The sequence below is a fragment of the Gracilinanus agilis genome, chromosome 2, assembly GCF_016433145.1.
Source record: "Gracilinanus agilis isolate LMUSP501 chromosome 2, AgileGrace, whole genome shotgun sequence".
Classification (NCBI taxonomy): domain Eukaryota; kingdom Metazoa; phylum Chordata; class Mammalia; order Didelphimorphia; family Didelphidae; genus Gracilinanus; species Gracilinanus agilis.
In genome coordinates, this window is record NC_058131.1 from 562,403,487 (window position 1) to 562,427,018 (window position 23,532).

Below are 23,532 nucleotides of genomic sequence, written 5' to 3' on the forward strand. Positions count from 1 at the left end.
AAGGTTTCCTTTTCATTATAAAATACTGCCTTCTTCTTTTCTCAGGTTTTGTTTTCCTCAGTGCAATTGGAGGAAAGACAGACAATTGGGGGGGGAGGACCGCTAGGATAGGTAGCCCCTATACTACCTAAGAAATGTGAGGGAAAAGGGATGGACAATACTGTTCATTTTAATGTATTCTCATTCTCTAAAAACTGATATTTCACATGTCATCATCTCTTAAGCAAATAAGGGCAGAAAATAATTTTGTATTTGAAATATACTGGTGTGACAAACATAGAAGTCCAGGAGCCACTAAGAGAAAAGGCAAGACAAGAGTTACATTAGAATAAATTTACAACCGAAAAGAGAACAAACACAGGAGACTGTGAAAGCAAACCACAATAAAGAAGTCAGGCTGGTGATATTTATCTTCAAATTCTCTCTTTTTTTCAAGATTATCAGATTAGTCTTCTTCAACCAATCTCTTATATTTTCCAGGGTAAGAAAAATAAGCAAAAACTGTGTGTAATTGGAAGCAAGCCAAGCAAAACATTCTGGAGGCTGATAATGGAAGTAGTAGAAGCCTGTATGACTCCCAAATAAGGGTAAGGGAAAAGGTCTCTTTTGCTTTAAGTGATGATGCCTTTGGCCCTGGAGCATGAGTTAAGATGAAGGCTACACACCTTTTTTTTTTTTTTTTGTGGCAACCAGAAGCTGAAAACAAACTAGATGCCCATAGATTGGGGGATGGCTCCACAAGTGGAATTATAACTATGCTGCAAGAAAAAAAATTATTAGAAATACAGAGGAAAATGTAATATCACACATGAGTCATGTGCCAAGAAAATATACAAAATTACTGCAATTCAAACAGAAAAAAAGTTTAAATAACTATTGCAAAATTATAAAAAAACAAGTTTTGCCCCTAAAAAAAGCAACGAGAAGACACCATTTCCCAAAGCTTGGCATAAGAGGAGGATCATTGTATGTGTTAAGATCACGTGGATATATTAATTGGCTATGCTGATTTTTTTTTAACTTTTTCTACTTTTTTATAAAAAGAAATGCTCTCCCATTTGCCAAATCATAAAGGATGAAGGACATTAACTGAAAGTTACAAGGAAAGAGATCCAATCAATTAGATTACATAGACATATTTTTAAATGTTCCAAATCACTAATAATTAGAGAAATAATAATTAAAGCAACTCTCGGGTTCCAAATTATACCCAACAGACTGACAAAACGTATACAAAAAAGGAAAATGACAAAATGGTAGAGAGGATTGAGAAAAATGGCACATTAATGGAATATTGATGAAGCTATGAATTATGTCCAGATATCCTGAAAAGTAGTTAGGAACTAAGCCCAAAAAGTTAATAAACAGGGCATGTTCTTTAACTGGTTAGATCTATATGCCAAAAAGAGCAAAGAAAGAAAAAGTCCACAGGATATTAATAACAACTGTTTTCATAGTAGCAAAATGTCACTCACTTTGAAGTTTTCCTCCAATTAAAGAATTATCATGAATGACTGAAATGCTATTATACTTTAAGAAATGATGAAAGGGATCCTTGCAGAAAAACCTGGGAAGATTTGCATGAAGTGATGCAGCATAAAATGAACAGAACCAGGAAAACAATTTATGCTAAAACCAACATTATAAAAATGAAGGACTTTTAAAACACTTAAGAATGCAGATCAATGTAATAACCAATCATGAAGACCTATGATGACGATAAATATGCAGAAAGATATACCTATTTTTAGTTAAGTGAGATGTTTTGCAAGCAAAACTATTACAAAGTTTTCATCTTTTTTCTCTCAATGCGGAGATAGAACAGAGAAAATAAATACTTATTAATTGAAAGTAAAAATTTTTAATTTACTATTAACTAAGGATTGGCTGATTAGAAGGAATAGAGAGAATAATACAGGGAGAAATTGAGGAAATGTAAAAATGAAAGGTTTTTTTTAAAGTAAAAAAAAATTAGTACAGGTCTCTCCAATGTGCTGAGAAGAATATGACTGCTTATAAATTTTTCATTGGCATAGAAATCATCTCATAGAATGGATGTTTGGTTAGTAATAATCACCAAGCTTCATGGAACAGTTTTAGGAGCTATTGACAAGAAGTATAATGACATATCTTTCCTCATACTAAGAAGTTACAGAAAAATATGAGATTAAATAAAATCACATTATTATGTAATTTCCATGAGAACAATGCTGAGTGGACAATTAGCCAAATCATGCCACAGCAGAATTTGGTTAAAATATACAAATATGAATGATGCCATTCCAAATAGTAGTGGGTAAGTAAACAAACACAAAATTAGCTTAAATATCTTATCATTCAATTGTACTAATTAGTATACTAACAGTATAATAATGCTGGAAGGGAAGGGATAAATAAGAGTATTAACACTAAACCATACTATCTATCTGCCCAAAATAAGAACATAAAGTAATTCTCATTTACTATTTCAAAATAAAAGATGGTTTTCAAACTTCAGTCTTAACTTGGAAACATAAAATTTAGGCTTTCTTTTACACTAAGACGAAGAAGCATTATGACATATTTAAAACTTTCCAAAATGTACAACATACAACTATAAATATGCATGATGAAAACCAGCTGATAATAAATTCATAAAATGTTAATTATTTGAATTTTGTATTTACTTATTTATCAGATTCTTATCAAAGGAAAATATTTATTTTGAAAGCCTACCATCAAATATAGAAAGACATTTTCAAAATAAATCAAGGACCAACATATATTTAATTTGAAATTTAATTATAATCAATTTATTGTAAATAAATTTAAATGTAAATTTTGTACATCAATGTAAAGTTTCTTATCATTTTCTTATCATAAAATCAATGTAAAATTTCTTAAGAAAATTGCTCATAAATAACAAAATATCCCAATATATACTTTAAAATCTACTAAAGAGTTCATTTTCATTGGCTACTATATTCTGGGCAAAAATAGACAATGATACTTTCCCTCCAAAACACTGACAATATAATTCTTCTTTAAAAAAAAGGCTTTTGTTTAATTAATGAATAAGACCTCATTGATATGCTAAATCATTCCATGACTTGTAGTTTTCCTGAAAAGGCCAAATAGCATATTCTTTCAACAAAGAATGAGTCATGGGTGTAGAATGTTCAGCTTATTTAAAACAAAGATTGGTCTCATATTCATTTCCTTTCTTATAGCTGCCGGACTCCACTAACTTTTTTAGTTTTTGTGTTACTATATTATTAGAAAATTTATAATATGACCCCAGCTACTAATAGAAAACATAGCTAACTCCATCACCCAGTACAAATAAAAGAAAACATTAAGCACAATTCAGACACTCAACTAGATCAAGACTGAAGTTCTGCCACCAAAAGAACTCTAGATGAGTAGACGACTTTTAGGCCCCTCAAAAGGATTCCACTTTGCTCAGCTGATCCAGGAATTCACTAATGATCCAACTAAGAAGTGACAGTTAAAGTGTTAGGAAATCCTAAAGAACAAGGTCATGGCTGTGGAAGAATTCAGCCTAGATCACATATTAATCTTATAAGTTAACTATTTGCTATTATTGTTATTATTTTAAAACTAATAACTAAGATTTACACAGTGCTTTAAGCATTTTAATATATTATTTTATTCTTACCACAACCAAGGTAGGTAAATGTTATTACTGCTATTTTATATAAAAAGAAGATGAGATTGCAAGTTAAGTGTCTAAAGAGGGATATCTCAACTCTTGTCTTACTATCTTCCAAGTGTATCATTCTACTATGCCAAATTACTCCTCATTAATCAGGGAGCTAATTATATATATATCTTAAATATCAGTTTATAAAGGACCCAGAAAGATGATGTGAATAAAAATTTTTCATAAATACACAGTAAGTAAAGAGATGCTACAAACAGATATACTTTGTTGGGTTGAAATCCAGTACACCAGTACACTACCATTTCAATTCAGTAGATATGATCCTGCCCATTTCTGATAATCTCTCTCTTTTCAGGGACTTCCTGGGCCTGGACTGGATATGCCTATGTAATACATGAATATAAAAAAGGAAACTGAGAAAAGAACTTGAATGAAAATAAAGAGTCAGAGTAATGGAGGACATAAATGACAGCATTTACTAGTGAGTACTTAAAAGAAAAATAAAAAGCTAAGAAACAGAATTAAAATTAATTTTACAAAAGGAAGTTTTCACTTTAAAATTTTTTCATAACATACTAAAGGTAACAAATGAGCAAAACTTATAAGATAATATGTTAATATTTCTGAAAAATAGGATAATAAAGAAGTTTTTATAAATATGCTATATATACAAACCAAATCCATGACTTAAGAGCAAAATATTTTTGAATAAAAATTTCAACATTGTTCTTTCTTCCATCTGATGATTATAATAAATGGCAGAAAAGACAAAAACATTTCAATAAATCAATCTGACCAGTGAGGAATGAAGCTTCAGATTCACAAAGAATAAATAAGTAGATTACAGCATGATTACCAATAACTTATCCAGAAGTGGTATTAAAAAAAACTGTCTGCCATAAAAATTTTGAACAAAATCATGTCAAACAGATTATATAAAACAAGCTGTCCAAGGAATCATTCATTTTGGCTAAGATGAATTTATACAACAGATGTAGGATGATTCCAAGAGCAATTAAATATAATCAGTATCATTAATCTCATTAAAAAGCAAGACATCTAAAACACCATGATTATCTCAAAAAATGCAAAAAAAAAAAGCCTTTGATTATACAACATTGTTAATTTAAGCCAAAACAAAAACAAAAAACCTCTAAAAAGCATAAGCATTGAGGACCCTTTGATTAATGTCATAAAAAGTCTCTCTCTAAAACCAAGAGTAAGTATTATCTAACTAAATACAGGAGTGGGATAAAGATTTCACCTCTTCCCACTATCATGTGATATGGTTCTAGAAATGTTAGCAACAACAATAAAAGCAAAACATAAAAAAGATAAAGCTAGGTAAAAAGGAAATACACTATCTATATTTATTAATATGATGTTATAACTGGAAAATTATGGGGCATTAACCAAGATTCCAAGAAAATTACCTGCATCAGCAAATTTTCAAATACAAAAAAAACCATCAAAAATCAAGTGCATTAGTACCAGATCTCAAACTATATTACAAAGCAGCAGTAATCAGAACGATCTACTGCTGGATAATAGAGTGGTTGATCAACGAAATAAATTAGTTATACAACACACAGAAGCATAGTAGTCTTTTGTAAACACAAAGATTCCTGCTATTGAGCAAAAACTCTTGGAAAACTGAAAAGCAGTCTGGTAGAAATTAGACATAGAACATCTAACATCAGATACCAAGATAAGTTCAAAATCCATATATAATTTAAATATCAAAATATCATAAGCAAATTTGGAGAGGATAGAAGAAATTAACTTTCAGGTATAAGTATGGGAAAGAGAGTTCAGGATGACCAAGTAAATGATAAGAGTCAAAGAAAGTAAAATGAATAAATTTGTTTACATGAAATTAAAAAGGTTTTGAAGTTAAAATTATGAGAAAAGTAGGAAATTGGGGGAAGAAATTTACAAGTTTATGATAAAGGCATTATTTCTCAAAAATATAAATTTGTAAAAAAAAAAAAGTCATTCTCCAATTGATAAATGGTCAAAGGATATGAAAAGACAGTTTCCAAGGTTATCGATAGTTATATAAAATGCTCTAAATCACTGATGATTAGAAAAATGTAAATTTAAAAAGTTATGAGATACCCTCTAACATCAGATTGGCTAAGACAGAAAAAGAAAATGACAAATGCTGGAGGCAATGTGGGGAAATAGGAGCACTAATTAACTGCTGGTGACGTTGTGAACCAACCAATTCTGTAAATTAATTTGGAACTATGCCCAAATTGGGTATAAAACTGTGTTCAGAATTGGCCCAGAAATACTACTAGCTCTATATCCCAAGAGATAAAAGGAAAATGAAATATACAAAAATATTTATAATAGCTATTTTTGTAGCAGCAACAATTGTAAACTATAGGAATATCCATCAACTGCAGAATGACTAAACAAGTTATGATAGACAAATATGATGAAATACTTTTGTACTATAAAAAATGATGAATGGAATGATTTTAGAAAAATCTGGCAAGAGTTATATCAATGGCACAAAGTGAAGTGAGAAGATCCAGGTGAATAAGCTACACAATATCAATATTGTATGGAAAAACAATTGTGAAAGACTTTAGTAAATCTGATCAATACAATAATTTACCACAACTCCAAAGGATACATGAGATGAAATGTTATCTCACCTCCAGGTACAAAACTGAAGGATTCAGAGTGCAGACTGAAATTTTTTCTTTTCATTTTTCTTTCATTTTTTAACTAGAACTTGGCTAATATGGAAATGTTTTCCATGACAGTATATGCAATGAAGGGTAAAGTATTTCATGACTGTTAATGAGTGGGGAGAGGTTGGAGCGGGAGAGAATGTAGGATCAAAAATAAAACAAAACTGCATTTCTAGAAAATAACAAAATCCAAAAGTTAATAATAGAAAATTCCCTAACCTAACCCTAAATTCATGCCAATTTCTAACCCTAACCCTAAGGATTCACCTACAAAAGCATACAAAAGTTCAGATTCAATTACAAAGTACTTCTTAGAGAAATAAAGTATTTAAATTGCAAGAGGAATACTTAGTGTTCTTGGCTGGGCAAGATGGCCAATGATAATTTATGATTTGAATGCTATTTTCTTGTTCAGTCATTTCAGTCATGTCTGACTCATGATCCCACGTGAGGTTTTAATGTCAGATACTAGCTTGCCATTTCCTTCTCCAGTTCATTTTAAAGATGAAGAACTGAGGCAAACAGGGTTAAGGGACTTGCCCACAGACACAGTAATTGTCTAAGGTCAGATCTGAACTCAGTAAAATGAGTTTCACTGTTTTCAGGTCTGTGACCAACCTACCTGCCCTATTTAATGCTATAGCAACCAAATTATTAATGGGATTCACAAAAGCCACTATCTTAATCCAGGCCCTCATCATTTCACACTTAAGATTATTGCAAGAGCCTGCCTCGTAATTGGTCTCCCTAAATGATCAGTCCATCCTCTACAGAAGTACCAGTTATTTTTCCTTAAATGCATAACTGACCACATCACACCCTATTCAATCAACTCCAGGGGCTTGCACTTCCAATTTCAAGATATCATTATTATAAGCTCAACAAACTAAAAAGTTTCCCAAAAGGCAGTTAATAGTGTCACTGGTGTTCCAAACAATTTAAAAAGAAAAGTGAGCACAAAATAAAACAAAAAGAAAAAAGCCAACCTCTGTTTAACCAAAGAAAAATATCGAAACATAGAAAAATGGAAAATGCTGTATAAGGGAAAAAAATGCAAAATATACAAAAAAATTTTTTTAAAAGTAACTGAATTTGATGTATGAAACAAATTCCAGGTATGGCAACCAATGCTAGTCCTAGATTACTTTTAATTTTTTTTAATTTGATAAATTTAAAAAGAAAAATATATTTGTGTTTTATAAAGTGAAAAGGGGGGGGAGGGGATTAGAGAGGAAGGACTCCCAAAATAAATAAAATGGTCTTCATAAGAAGTCACCACTGGGTGACCTTAACCTTTCACTCTTTGGATACCTGCAATTCCATGATTTGATGATCACCTATCACAAAAGAGTTAACTATTTGGCTAAAATGTAAAATTGTAATTCCTAATATTATTTTTAATTATATACCTTTTAAGAGTAAACCGACATCAAAGCCATAAAATTCTTAGTTCTATCATACTTCCAATCCCCTTAAAGTTCATGGCAAAATATCTCTGTGCATAGTTTATCTGCAGTCTACAAGTGTAGAATAAGATGTCATTGTGAACACTGCCATAGCTAATTAACTATTCATTTTTGTTGATGCTTTCCTCCATCTTCTTTTCTACCTAACCCATAGCCATTAAGTACTTTAAATTAGAAAGGTATTATTATATACTTTATATACCTTATATACATAATTGTAATAGCCATTGTTAATAACATCTGACATCCTGGGCAGAAAACACAAGAGAATAGAATATAAACCTCTACTTGGTTTTTAAAGCTATTCACGACCTGAGCCTACACTATCTTTTCAGTCTCATAAGGTATTACTCCCCTTTCTATACTTCACAATCCAACAAACTGTCGTTTCTCTATACTTCAAACATGGTATATTATCTCTAGTATCCATCCTTTTACCTGGAAGTCCCTCATGCCTAAAATGTTCTCTCTCCTCCTACTCCTCCTCTCTGACCTCAGAGTATCCTTCTCATTCAAGATACAGTTCAAACACCACTATCTGCACAAAGCCTTCTTGTTTCCCCCAACTGCTAGAGCCCTCTCTCACTACATACCTTGTATTTATTTTATATATACTTAAAATACACGTCTGTACTGTTGGAATAAAAATTCCTTGAGTGGGTTATTTCATTCATTGTATTTCAACCCAAAGCACCTAGAAAACTGTCTAGCATATAGCAATAATGTAATGTTTACTGATTAACTAGGGAAGGGAGAGAAGTGAAAAAAGGTTGAAGACTAAATATATCAAAAACTAAAGGAAATTACTGATGCATCAAAAAACTGAGAACAAACAAACCGTGGTATTTGAATGTAAGAAATATAAGATATTAAAAATGGCAAGAAATACAGTTCTTAGCACAGTATCTGGCACAAGACAGGTGGATAATAAGTATATATTGATTGGGTAAAAATTAAATTATGTCAAAGAAAAAATTGGTATACACTAAGGATTATGCTTTAAAAATCCAAAATCATAAAAAATACAAATGCAAGTTTAAAAAAAGACTAGAAGGGGATATAAACATTTATAGGACATTTTGCTATTTTAATAAAGCTAAAAAAATATTTTTAAACAAACTTCAAAAAAAATTTGTGTATTTTTGAGTTACCATTTATTTTTATATATAATATGTAACTTAATATTTTGATATATGTTATAAGTATGTAATTATAATAAACATGCTTATCCAAGAAAAACAAATTCTCACATTAAGCTATGCCTCATTCTTTTCTTTGGGTGCTTGTATATTTAAATACTTTTATTGAGGGTTACTAAATCTAGGATACAAATATTGAAAAATAGAGGAAAAATTACTTCATTTTCTAATGAAACACTTAAATGTGTTCTAGGTTAAATATTCTATCAAGTCATTATTATTCAGAGCTTCATCAGATAGGAAGCACATTACTTCAAATGGCCTAAAAGAAATACTAATAGTATTAATATTTACTCATGAAGGGCACTATGCTGAACAATGAAATACAAAGGGGGCAGCTGGGTAGCTCAGTGAATTGAGAGGCAGGCCTGAGGTTCTATTTTCAAATCTGGTCTTAGACACTTCCTAGCTGTGTGACTGGGGAGAAGTCACTTGACCCTCATTGCCTAGTCCTTACCGCTCTTCTGCCTTAAAACCAATACACAGTAATGAGTCTAAGATGGAAGGCAAGGGTTAAAAAAAAATGAGTTAGATAAAAAGATGAGTAAAAAAAATTTAATAGAAGAAATAAAATATGCATACAAATTTGTCTGATTCAAATTTTGCACTGAAGGGCAATGAGAGATTGCAGATTTAGAGCCAGAAGTGATCTCAGAGGCCTTCTAGTTTAATCCCTTCATCTTATAGATGAGGAAGAAACTGAGGCCCAGAATTTAAGGGATTTGCCCAAAATCACAAAAACATTAAGAGTCAGAATCAGTATTCAAACCCAGGTCCTTCAAATTATAGAGTATTATGAGCGTTCAGAGGACCTTCATATTAGAAAGGCAGAAAGTCTTCAAAAATATGCTTCAAAATAAAAAAATTTATTTCAACTCCATAAAAGAACTATACAAATAATTAAGTTATATATGCTATATTTTGTATATGAAGATGGTAATGGTGACCCTATCATCAGTGTAACACACATAAAAACAATACATTATCAATTAAATGATTGTTGAATTGGTGTAAACTTATAAAAACTAATCAGTAATATAAAATTTCTTAGTGCAAATACTATTTCTTATACCCAGATCAACAAAATGTGTGGCAGAAACTGACAAAAGAAATTCTCATTATATAGAATGATCTTCATATGGGTATTCATTAAAAAAGGACTATAAACTATTTTTAAATTTAATTAAATAGTTTTAGAAAGAAAAAAGAGCTAAAGCTCTTTTTGTCTTTAAAAAAATCTACATAACTATGCCCTAACTTTTTGAATTCAGGAAAAATATTTCTTTTTAAGATTAGTTGATAGTATGAAAATACTTACTGATATCATCTTCATGATAAATGACAGAGTGAAATGGTAGAGTTCGGTCTTTAATATATCTCTCTGCAGGTTCAACATAAAACGTCCCACCACGAGTCTGGATGAATCCTTCAAATCTTCCATCAATAACTGACCCATGACTCAAGGTTCCTTCTTCACCTAATAAAGAGAAGATATACTAAACCATTCTCACATCAAGATAGTCTTTTCTTAAAAAATTCTTTCTTAAATTTACATAAAAATAAATGAGCAGAACATTATTCTTATTATGTTAAGTAGAAATAAATATTTTGAAATAAAAGTTATGATACATAACAGATTTTAATAATTTTAAAGAACTATGATTTCATTATCCATTGCTCACTTGTTCAATAGCTCAATGACATCAATGTACGATTATTCACTTTGTGTGTTTCATACCTCCTATTCTCATCTGCGTATCAAGAACTTATTTTAATAATAATAACAAAAGAGAGTTTAGGAGAAACAAATATAAATTATGGTATCATGTATACTTCAATGTAGGAAAGTATTTGGAATGGTAAGTTAAAACAACAAAGTTCAACACTAAAATCAAATAGTTAGCTGAAAGAATACAAGTTCTATAATTTTTCCTAGAGAGATGATTTTCTACTTCCTCTCAAGAGTTTTTTTAATTGGCTTTTAGGCTATTACTTGCTTTCTTTTGTTCATATACACTCAAGAAATGCTTTGCTGTCATAAGCAATTCTTTTAAAGTATTAGAAATAAATACATAACAGTAAAATTAAAACTTTAGGATTTTACAACCATATTTAAGAAAAAATAAAAATTATTTTCAGAAATGAAGCTTTACTTTCTTGTTATCACAGAGCTACAAAGTCTGAAAAATAGAATTCATATCCAAGTGTTTCTAAAATCAAATACAGCACTATAGCCATTTCCAATGAGCCATGTTGTTTCAACAGCTCTTTCATAATTTCTACAAACCAATACTACCAATGGACTCAAACATATGAAGGTTATGATAAAAACTGAGAGGAAAATACATTTGTATTTTGTACAACATATTTTCATCAAAAAGTGACACAGTTATATTTTCTTATTCCTAACAACCACCCAACATGTGTTGAGTGGGTAGAGCTTTCTCTCCAAATGAGATCTTTAGATGAAAGAGATATTAAACTATTTATTAGCACAACTTAAAAGATAAAGACAAGTAGGTATTTACAACTCTTTTATCAGGATTCAATTAAAAGAACATGTTTCCTCTAATGAAGCACTAATCTTATTTATTAGCTCTGTGACCTCACTAATATGACCTATAATACTGGTACAGATTGTAACTTTCTGTATGCTTCTTTCTTTTCTTTAATAAGTCTTCCATAAAGAATACAACCAAAATGACTGAAAATTTCATCTACTCCTTTTTTTTAAAATAAGTTTTCATTAAATATTTCAAATTTCATATAAATATTTACAAAAATATTTAAAATTTGAATTTCAAATTCATTCCCTCTGTCCTGCCCCTCTCCAACTCCTTAAGAAGGCAAGCAAAGTGACATCAATTGCACATTTGAGGTCTTTTTTGTTTCTCCTGAGTCTTGTGTTTGAATGCCAAATTTTCTATTCAGTTCTGGTTTTTTCATCAAGAATGCTTAGAAGTCCTCTAGTTCATTAAATATCAGCTTTTTTTACCTTAAAGGATTATATTTGGTATTGAGTACATGATTATTTACTTGGTATATCACATTTCAAGTCCTCTGATCTTTTAAAATAACTTAAATCTTGTAAAATCCTGACTGGTTCCACAATATTAAAATGGTTTCTCTCTGGATGCTTCAAATAATTTTTTTCCTTATCTTGGAGCTCTGGAATCTGGCTATGATATTAACATTCCTGAAAGTTTTACATTTCATTTTCATTTAACTACTATTACAGGTGGTGATGAGGAGATTCTATTTCTACTGTATCCTCTAGTTTTGGATATCAGTGCAGTTTTTCTTGATACTTTCTTAAAAGATAATATCTAGGTCCTTTTTTGATCATGGGTTTTAAGTAATTCAGTAATTCTTAAATTATTTCTTTCCAATCTCTTTTCAGTTAATTTTCTAATGCTATATTTCACATTTTCTTCTATCTTTTCAACCTTTTAACTTTACCTGCCCAATTCTCTTTGTACCTCTTTTTCCATTTGGCCAATCCTGCTTTTTAAAAGAGTTATCATCAGTGAAGTTTTATACCTCTTATACTATTTGGTCAACTCCATTTTTTAAGGTGTTACCTTCAATATTTTTAGTGCCTCCTTTACCAGTCTTCTAATTGACTTTGTATAATTTTCTTCCCTTATTCTCAATTCTTTAACCCAATTTTTTCTGCCATTTTTATTTGATTTTGAAAATCATTATTTAGATGTTCCAGAAATTCTTGTTGGGCTTGCATCCAATTTGAAATGCATTTTATTGTCCTTGTGAGACTTAGCTTATGTTTGTTTTTGACATTATTGTATTATGAATTTGTGTCTTGATCTACCCTCTCACCACAACTTGTTTATGGACAGGTTGTTTTTACTGTTGTTTGCTCATTTTTTTCCATTTTCCATTTCTTCTCTTTGAACTTTAATGTTCAAGTTGAACTTTATTCTTGGTTTAAGGAAGGGAAGGTCTGTCCCAACCTTGAAGATTTTCCCCTACTATTATTTTCAGAATTAATTCTGAGGGTCTGGGAAGTTTTTGGTTCTTCCAAGGTGGTATGATCTAGAGAAAGGTATGGTCACTACTCTCTAATCTAGGAAGGGCCAATGATACCTTGAGATTACATCTGATACTACTTAAGAGGGACCATGTTTTCTTAAAACTGGAAATAATACTGTTCCTCAGGGCCCCTGCAAATGACTACAAGTGCTCCTCTTGGTTCTTGAACTGCCACTCAAAAGTGCATCTAGGCAATGGATCTGCCAAAGAGCATCTATTCCTGCATTCAGGGCTAGCACAACAGTTGTCTGTATTTGCTTTCTGACTAGCTGCCAGGACCCCTTCCCATCTCTGGCTTGAGAGCTCCCAAAGCGGCTGTTGCTTCTCTTGTCACCATTAGTGCTGCATAAACATGGGCTCCGGGCCAGTCTCCATCTCCTCTCACCCCCTTCTAATAGATCTCTCTCTTGAATTTCTGACCCTGACCTTCTGTTGGCTCCACCATTCCAGAATTTGATCCGAGGTTTTATTTTAAAGTTGTTTGGAGGGGGCAGCTGGGTAAATTAGTGGATTGAGAGCCAGACCTAGAGACAGGAGGTCCTAGGTTCAAATGTGGCCTCAGACACTTCCCAGCTGTGTGACCCTGGGCAAGTCACTTAAACACCATTGCCTAGCCCTTACCACTCTTCTGCCTTGGAGCCAATACATAGTATTGACTCCAAGATGGAAGGTAAGGTTTTTAAAAAAATAAAGTTGTTTGGAGGGAAATGTTGGGAGAGCTCAGTTGAGTGCTTCCTCTACTGCCATTTTGGCTCCACTATCCTTTCTTCTACTTCTTAAAATATATAAGGAATTAGCAAAGTTGCACTAGGGCTATCAATTTGTCTCTCTCAAGTTTATCATATGGGAAATCCAACTCTATTTACAGGTATATTTCACTTCTGGGAAGCCTGTTGATTATTTCGAGGTTCAATTCCTCCAATAGTATGTTGACTAAATACAATCTTCACTCAACCACCAAATTTCTAGTTCCTCAAACTACTGTTCTCTAAATCTGCTCCTTCTAATCCCATGCTCTTCCCCATAAGCATTACACTTCCATGATCAAGAACTCCAAAATGCTTTCATAAGATCAAAAACTCTTATTAAATGACTCTCTTTCCAATACTTTCCTTTTCTTAAACTTCTTCATTCTCAATGACTTCCAATGTATATGCTCTTTCCAAATTTGACAATACCTTTAAATTAACTAGTTCCAATTCTATACTACTCTCTACTCTCAAATCTCACATTTTATGCTCCTATTATATTTGCACCTTTCCAAATGTCAAGTATTTATTACTCCCATCATCTATTTCCTCCAAACTAAATTACACGCTACTGAGTGAATCTGGAGAAAGTTGAAAAACCATACCAAACCAATTACAAATTTATATCATCTAAATCTCAACTACACATTCACTACAGCAAAGCAATATTTTGACTTGATTCCCTGTCCTACTCCCGATCAAAGGTATTCCAAATCATTTCCTCCTCAAACTTTGCACATCTCCATGCCCTATCTCCCTTAGTTGAGACTCTTGCCTTAGTTGACTAATAAAAGTGAGACATTCTCCTTCAGCTCCCTCATCTTCTCTTCTCTTCCCTCACAAAAGTAATAAGGAAGTGCTACTTCTCTTTACTATCTTTTACATGTATCCTTGGATAACATTCTTCCAAATTCTTTCAGCAAACTAACCCTAATAACTTATCCTTTCTCATTCATCTTTGAAATCTATCAATTAATTATTGGTTACTTCTCCTTTAGTCTAAAAAATTCATACACATTGTCCCAATTATTAAAACTCTCACTAGACCACAATTTTTCAAGCTATCATATTCTCTCCTTGTATCTCAAATGCCTCTCTCATCTGATTCTTCTAAAACCTATGCAAACTAGCTTCTGACCTGCCTCAAATAAAAATGGTTCCCGAGATATGACTTAGGAGAACTAGTAGGTGGAAATGTTTATAAGGTGAGACTGAGAACGAAGTGGGGCATTCTGATTCGTACTCACTCTCTGGGATTCAGGCTCAGGAGCTGGTAGCTCTTGCTGAAAGGACATTGGGATTCCCATTCGAATTCTGGAAGGATTCAGATTTGGAATCAGGCCCTGACTGAATACTCTTGCTGAGGAAATTCTTACTCTGTACACTCTTAAAGGGACTCTCTCACTTTTCTGGCTGGAGAATGGAACCCTGTCTAGGTAAGCTTTGATTTCATCAGATCAGCACTTATGGTGGTAGGCTAGGCAACCCTCTACCTCCTTCCTACATTTTCCTCTCTCTCTTTACTATCTCTACTTTACTGTAATAAAGCTACTAATTTTCTCATAATTTAATTATAATTATTACAATTTGGCAACCAAATTTTAACTATTACAACAATACTTAAGAAAACTAATGCTTTGATAAAAAATGATGAGATTGGGGGCAGCTGGGTAGCTCAGTGGAGTGAGAGTCAGGCCTAGAGACAGGAGGTCCTAGGTTCAAATCCGGCCTCAGCCACGTCCCAGCTGTGTGACCCTGGGCAAGTCACTTGACCCCCATTGCCCACCCTTACCACTCTTCCACCTATGAGACAATACACCGAAGTTAAGGGTCTAAAAAAAAAAATGACGAGATTCCCAGCTTTCTATTACAAAGCATCCATAACAAAAAAAAAAAAAAATCTTCAAAGCCAACATTAACTTTACACACTAATTTTAACATTAAAAAGTGATTGCATTAGAAATAGGAGAGGAACATATACATAAAGATGATAGCATTTATATTACCTTTTTTGATACTTTTGTTTACATTTGCAGAAATATTTTCCTCTTTTTAAATGAAAATTTTTTTTAAAAACTCTTTTACTTTACCTGGCAGTATTGGGATTTCCTACCTCCCTCCACCTTTGATGGGTAAAGGGATTGAGGGAAGTGGAAAAGAAAGTTGAACTTACCATAAATGTGTCCAGTGTAAATATGAGAGGTATCATAATCAAGTACTTGATCTGATATTACTACTTTAAAGTCATCAGTGAAGAGGGATGTATCTCTCTTCATTCGTAGGTTGAAATGTCTGTAAAATTAGGGAGGATAACTGAAATTAAAAAGATTGCAATTTCAAAAGGTTACAAAAACTAGCAATATATGGACTGTTATATAAATGTGCTCCAGTCTCTGTATGTTAATCTTTATGCAAAAATAAAATTAAAGGAGCAGCTGGGTAGCTCAGTGGATTGAGAGTCTGGCCTAGAAATGGGAGGTCCTGGGTTCAAATCGGACCTCAGACACTTCCCAGCTGTGTGACCCTAGGCAAGTCACTTGACCCCCATTGCCCACCCTTACCATTCTTCCACCAAGGAACCAATACACAAAAGTTAAGGGTTTAAAAAAATTTTTTTTAATTAAAAAAAAATTAAATTAAAATCTTATAGTGACAAAATTTTGTGTATTCTACTAAACACTTGAATGCAGGCACTTTCGGAACTGCATATACATAAATAACCTTACCTCCCCAATTAACCCCATCATATCATACTAAAATATTTTTGGCCAATGATACTTGCCTGAATTAACTGACCCAATTTCTCATACTCACTAATTTTGCTTTTTCATTATTAATATGTTGGGCAAAAATCACATTTCCTCAGTCTTTCATTATTCACAGCAAAATATATTCTAAACTTTTTTTCATTTTAATGCTCTTTAAACTTTAAACTTCAAATTTCCACCTCTCAGTGGAGTAGTGGCTAAAGGATATGAACAAACACAAATGCAAAAAAATTATATGACGGAAAAGTTCCTGATCAGTAAAATGAATAAAAATGTAAATCAAAACAAACCTGAGACCTTATCTCATACCCAAACACATTGACAAAAAGGACAAAAGATAGGAAGTTAATGTTGGAGGAATAATTGTGGAGAAAGAGAAACATTAATAATGCACTGCTGGTAAAACTGTAATTGGTATAATCCCAGAAAACCTTTTCGCATTAAACAAATGAAGCAACTAAAATGTTCATACTTTTTAACCCAGAGATTCCATTTCTAGCATAACCCAAAGATGTCACCGCACAAAAAAAAAAAAAAAAAAAAAAAAAAAAAAAAAAAAAAAGCCTTCATATACAATACAATATTTATAGTAGCAGCACTTTCAGTGGTAGCAAAGACCTTGAAACAAAGCAGGTACCCATAAATTGAAATATGAAACAAGTAGCTATTCACTCAGTTACTGTAGAACAAATTGTATGATAAGAAATAACAAATATGAAGAATGCTATGAAGATGGGATTAACTCTTCCCTTGCCTACTTTTAAATTTAATCAACCAAAAGAGAAAACACCTACTTAACACTAAGTAGGGAAGGTTCACTAACCACTTACTAAAGTAATACCTCCAGAAGCAACTAACCCTGGGCATTGCTAAGCAAATTTAAAGACAGAAATTGGTAAAGTGGAGGAAGGGACAGGAAGGGACATAAAAAAGGACTATAAAAGATGATGAACTTCCTGTCCAAGGGGTCTTCATCCTGAATCTTCAACTTGAAGGACCTGGGGCTACCAACTTGAACTACTTCTGGTTAAGACTGCTCTTAAATCTTCCCCTTTGGACTGAGACTGCAGCTTTGGACTTCGGATTCAGTGATTGAAAAAAAGCTGACCCTCCTTTCCTGGCTTCTGGAGAGATTTTCACACAGAGAGGCCTCCCTCTTGAAGGAGGCCTCAGGGCTGAAACTCTTGTTTCATCACTGGTCCTCCCGCTGAGATTAAGGAGCCCTGCCAGAGTGAACCCAGGTACCAGGGCAAATATTTTGTGTGTTAGGTTAGATATCTTCTCTACCCTCCTTTTACATTTCACTACTTTCATTCTTTCCCTCTTTTTGTAAATAAAGCTGCTAAAAAGTCATTGTGACTTGTGCTGTATTAATTTTTAAAACTGGAAACCACATTCTCTTATATTTAGTCCAACCATGTATTTAATCCATACATTTCAAAGAAACATGATATGTGATTCAAATTTTGTACCCCAGTACTCCTTTTCCCAGAATACCACTTTTATCCTCACATTATATCCTTACATTTTGGAATAAAGTTTAGGTAACCCTGCTTCTCACACTGTTCTCCGGCTATCGTGATTGGGAAAACTTCTCTTCACTTAGGCTTTCCTTTTGTCTTTTTATTTCCTCTAGTTCAAGTGATTATTAATAAATCTTGTAAAATATAATAATAGGAATTATATTACATTCATTTTAATCTTGCATTTCTGACAAGTGAAGCTGGAAAAAAAATTCTCGATATTAGTCTATGCCCGAGATGAAACTGAATTCTACTTAGGCAAGAGATGTGCCTATGTGTACAAAGCAAAAAACAACACAGTAACTCCTGGTGGGAAACCCAACAGAACAAGAGTGATTTGGGGGAAAGTTACTCGGGCTCATGGAAATAGTGGGATGGTTCGAGCTAAGTTCAGAAGCAATCTTCCTGCCAAGGCCATTGGACATAGGATCCGAGTGATGCTCTATCCCTCAAGGATCTAGAATATGAAAATTGACTAAATAAAATTTCACATTTTTTGCAAATGTAAAAAAAAAAAAAAAAAAATTCTCGATATTTTTAAGAAAGCCTTTGAGGGGGCAGCTGCGTAGCTCAATGGATTGAGAGCCAGGCCCAGAGATGGGAGGTCCTGAGTTGAAATATGGCCTCAGACACTTCCCAGCTGTGTAACCCTGGGCAAGTCACTTGACCCCCTTTGCCTACCCTTACCACTCTTCTGCCTTGGAGCCAATACACAGTATTGGTTCCAAGATGGAAGGTAAGGGTTTAAAAAAATAAAATTTTAAAAATTTTTTTAAATTTGTAAAAAAAGAAAGCCTTTGAGTAAAGATACTGAGTTTTTCCTGTGGTGGGGACCTGCCCATCACAAGAGCAGGGTAGCAGCTACTTTGCCTGCCCTGCACTCTCACCGTGAACTACTCCTGGCCAATGGCTCCTACTGTTGATTCCCAAAATCTCCACTGAGTGTATATATTTATTTATTTGTTTGTTTGTTTGTTTATGGAGTATATATTGCCCCCTCCCCTCCCCCCCCCCCCCCGCCTATGGTTGCAGCCACACCTATCCCCAAACACACATGGGTCTCAAACCTGGGCTTAGCCACTCAGCACAGCATTTCTCCAAGTAGGGAAGAACCCCTTACATGCTGCCCAACCCAACCTTGCTCCTAACTTCCAAGCCAATTTTTAAGCTGACCCTGGAGGTTTTTCATGCTTCTGACTGAAAGGGTGGAAACTATGGGATTAGCTGGACACTATAAATTTTGTCTGGCCATAATAGATCAGTTGACCAGATGGTCTAAAGAATTTCCTACTGCTCAAAGCCACAGCAGTTTTTGTTGCCAAGATGATTTTAAAAGATTATTGCTTGGGGCAGCTGGGTAGCTCAGTGGATTGAGAGCCAGGCCTAGAGACGGGAGGTCCTAGGTTCAAATCCAGCCTCAGACACTTCCCAGCTGTGTGACCCTGGGCAAGTCACTTGACCCCCATTGCCTACCCTTACCACTCTTCCACCTATAAGTCAATACACAGAAGTTAAGGGTTTAAAATAAAAAAATTAAAAAAAAAAGATTATTGCTTGCTTTGGCCTGCCAGCATGAATTGATTCAGATAAGGGAACTCATTTCACCAATTCAGTTTTGTCTCAAATATATTCTTCTTTGAGGATAACTCATAAATTCCATGTACTATACAATCCCCAGAGCTCAGGCCAAGTTGAAAGAATGAATAGAAATCTTAAGAATATGACTAGTTAATTGTGCATTGAGACTCATTTAAAATGGCCTAAAATTCTCCCTCTGGCCCTATTTTATCTCTGTAGCAGGCCCAGAGGAGATCTACCCATCTCACCATTTGAGATGCTTTTTGGACATTCCCCTATGCAGGTTAAGCCTTTCTCTCCTGCATATACATCATTACTATGGGTGATACTTCTATTGCTTCATATATATAGGATTACAAATAAAATTGTGAGAACTCCATGAATCTGGAGCTGCTGTACAAGTAGGATTTATAGACTTCTTGCTCCATTACATGCAACTGTTATAAGATAATTAGGGAAAGTTTAGTAAGAGGCATAAGTTAGCTGGATGGCTGACAGAGGAGGTTCTAAGCATGGAATGGTGGAGTGAGACTTCTTTTTCTGAGGGACTCTCTGGATGCAACTGCTGGCAGTTAGGGGCTTTCCTTAGCTACTGGAGGTAAGGAGCCCAGAAAATAACTGTCTCCTATAAATCCATCTATCCTGAGAAAGATAGAGTAGTGATTCTGGTTTGATTGGTGGACATATGAAACCAATTCAGCTCCTTGACTTTATCCCTCTTGTGGACTTACTTGCTATGACTCCTGGAGGCTATGAACAACGCTGGAACAGAAGTGGACCCCTGCAGTGAGACTCAAATTCCCTTCTGAACTTAATAGGCTGGACCTGTCAGCCTGAACTTAGAACTAGTGTAGTTTTGTCCCACTTCCTTAGCCTGAGCTTACCCATTAGAAATTAGTTTAGTCTATTCCCTCAATACCTAACCCCTAAGCTTTAATAAACAGTTTTCCTTTACTTCCTATGCCTTTCTCCAAATCCAAGAAATAACGCAAAGAAAGATAGCCTTCAACCCTTGTCTTTTCCCTGACTAGGCTGACCAGTAAACTGCCAACTGTCATTCACCAACCAATGTGGTTTTTTACTCAACTCACACATCCCTTGGGTAGGTTCTCAATTATCCTGTGTAACCTGTCACTTGTGGGCGTGTGGTTGTGTCCTAGTTGTGTGTGTGACCCTTGTGTTATCCTGTGATGGCAGTTACCTATTTCACATTCAAGTGACAAGGTGAACATAAAGAACTTACAGAGTACTGGGGCAACTCAGCCTGCCTGGGAAGATCCATTTCAATTCCTCTTAACCACTCCAACAGTGGTCAAAATTGGAGAAAAGGGCTCTTGAATCCATTGCTCACATTTAAAGAGAGCACCTTCTACTGATAATTAGTGACTGTATCCTATCACACTTATTGTATTTATTGATTATTTTTTAGGATTTAATTTTGTTTTTTAAGTTTAAATATTAAGTAAATGTACAATATATTCTGTTACACTATATCACTTTCTATCACTGTATTTTGACTATTAGTTATATATTCTGTTGTACTGTCTTTATTTGTACCATCCTATGCTAGGACTGGAAAAAATATCATAAAAGTTCATAACCTAGTTGGACAAAACCTGTATTAGTAACCTTTGGAGAATTTGATGTGCTTTTTGTGAATTTTGGAATTTCACTGAATGTGCATTACCTGCTATACTACTGTTTCATAAAGCTATTACTTGATGAAAATCATTTGCACTCACATTGTAGATCAGGGGTCAGCAACCTTTTTGGCCGTGAGAGCCTTAAACACCACATTTTTTAAAATGTAATTTCGTGAGAGCCGTACAGTGCTCACAGTGTGAGCTCCTGTAATAGCGCCTGAAAAAAAATTGACTTTATGGTTCTTGCAGAAAGAGCCATATCTGACCCTCAAAAGAGCCAGATATGGCTAGAGAGCCATACATTGCTGACCCCTGTTGTAGATCATGGCCAAGTTAAAAAGGAAATGGATCTCATTTTGGGGTGAGAAACCTTTGTATTCTGCTCCTACTTGACTGATACTTTTTCACTGATTGTGAACTATATATTTCTGATTTTATTTTATTTTATTATTGTTTTTCCTCATTTGTGCAATAGTGTATGAGTTTTCTTTTTTGTCTTGTTTTTTGTACTTGAAGCACATGTTACCAGTATTAATGTGTTTTTTTTTTAATTTTGGAGTAGGATAAATTTAAGATATCCATTAGCCCTTATGTAAATACATACACAAACGCTTTAGACTATGGAAACCTACCATTGATTGTTAAATATTATGGGACTTTTATTAATGGTTGTGTCTGATTCCAGGAGAAGGGATCAAAAATGAGCCACTTCAGAGGCTTCCGGGTTAAGATGGCGGCAGAGTAAGAAGCAGCTCTTAACCTCTCCTGACCGAAACATACAAAACTCCTCAAGGGGACATAAAAACAAGTCCAGACGAACGGAGGAACCCCACAACAGGGCACAGCGTGGAAGGTACGTGGAATCGAGACATTTCCAGGCTAAAAAGGGCTCTCACTCACTCAATCGCGAGTTGAGCAACCGCCCCACCCCCACCCCCTCCACACTCACCTATAGCTCCGAACCCAGCTAAAAAGAAATAGAGCAAGTTTGGGGCACCCATCGAGTCATCAGCAGCTCCGGGACCTGTTCCTGACAGCAGCAAGACTTAGGACCCCATTAAGTCAAAAAAAGCACGCGAAATCTGAGCGCTCGCGCCGGAGCAGGACGCTGGGCGCGCAGAGTGCCAGCTGAGTAGAGGCGTGGGTGGAGGCAGAACTAAGCCTAAGTGGGGAACCAGTGCAGACGGGTATACGACTGTGGAAGCAGCGCCCTGAGACTTGTAAAGAAACCTCCAGCAGAGGATCAAGCAAGAGGGCCCACCAGGGGGCTTGACCTTGGAAAAAACCAGAATTCAGACCTCAGGAGCCAATAGATTGGGAACAGACACTGAGCCCGAGGATAAAGCTGAGAAGCTGCTGGGCTAATGATGGCTACTCAGCATCAGGAGGTTCAGAAGAGAAAGAATAATAACAAAAAGAAGAAGTCTTTAACACTCGACAGCTTTAACACAGAGAAAATCCAGACAACCGAGCAAACAGAGGAGGAGAACAAACAAGCATCCGGACCCTCCTCAAATAAGGAAAACTCCTCACAAGCTATGGAAGAGTTCAAAACTGAGATTCTGAGGAAAATGGAAGAGATCTGGCAAGAAAATAACAGTTTAAAAGGTAGAATCTTGCAATTGGAAAGTGAGGCTCAGAAATCAAATGAACTGATAAGCAAATTGAACACCAGAAATGACAAGATTGAAAAGGAATACCAAAAGATTATAGCCGAAAACCAAAAGATTATAGCCGATAACCAGTCCCTAAAGGCTAGAGTCGAGCAATTAGAAACCAATGATCTCTCAAGACAACAAGAACAAATAAAACAAAGTCAAAAGACTGAAAAAATAGAAGGAAATATGAAATATCTCAATGAGAGAGTGACAGACCAAGAAAACCGGTCTAGAAGAGACAATTTGAGAATAATTGGTCTTCCAGAAAACCCAGAAATTAATAGAAACCTGGACTCCGTACTAAAAGAAATTATTCAGCAAAATTGCCCTGAAGTCCTACAACAAGAGGGCAATATAGACATCGAAAGGATCCATAGAACACCCACCATATTCGACCCAGAGAAGAAATCGGTTAGAAATATTATTGCCAAATTCAAAAGCTTTCAAGCAAAAGAAAAAATCTTACAAGAAGCCAGAAAGAGACAATTCAAATATCAAGGAGCACCAATCAGGATCACACAGGATCTGG

The 23,532-nt window shown here is 34.3% G+C and overlaps 1 protein-coding gene across 1 annotated transcript in view; it reads right to left on the reverse strand.

Annotated features, from left to right (window-relative positions):
- Window positions 1–23,532, reverse strand: part of ADAM10 (ADAM metallopeptidase domain 10) — a 138,837-nt gene that overhangs the window by 51,622 nt on the left and 63,683 nt on the right. The window contains exons 3-4 of the mRNA XM_044665304.1: window positions 16,007–16,125; window positions 10,353–10,511 (exon numbers count right to left, since the gene is read on the reverse strand). Of these exons, the coding sequence (XP_044521239.1) occupies window positions 10,353–10,511; window positions 16,007–16,125 (278 nt within the window). The remainder of the gene's footprint in view (window positions 1–10,352; window positions 10,512–16,006; window positions 16,126–23,532) is intronic.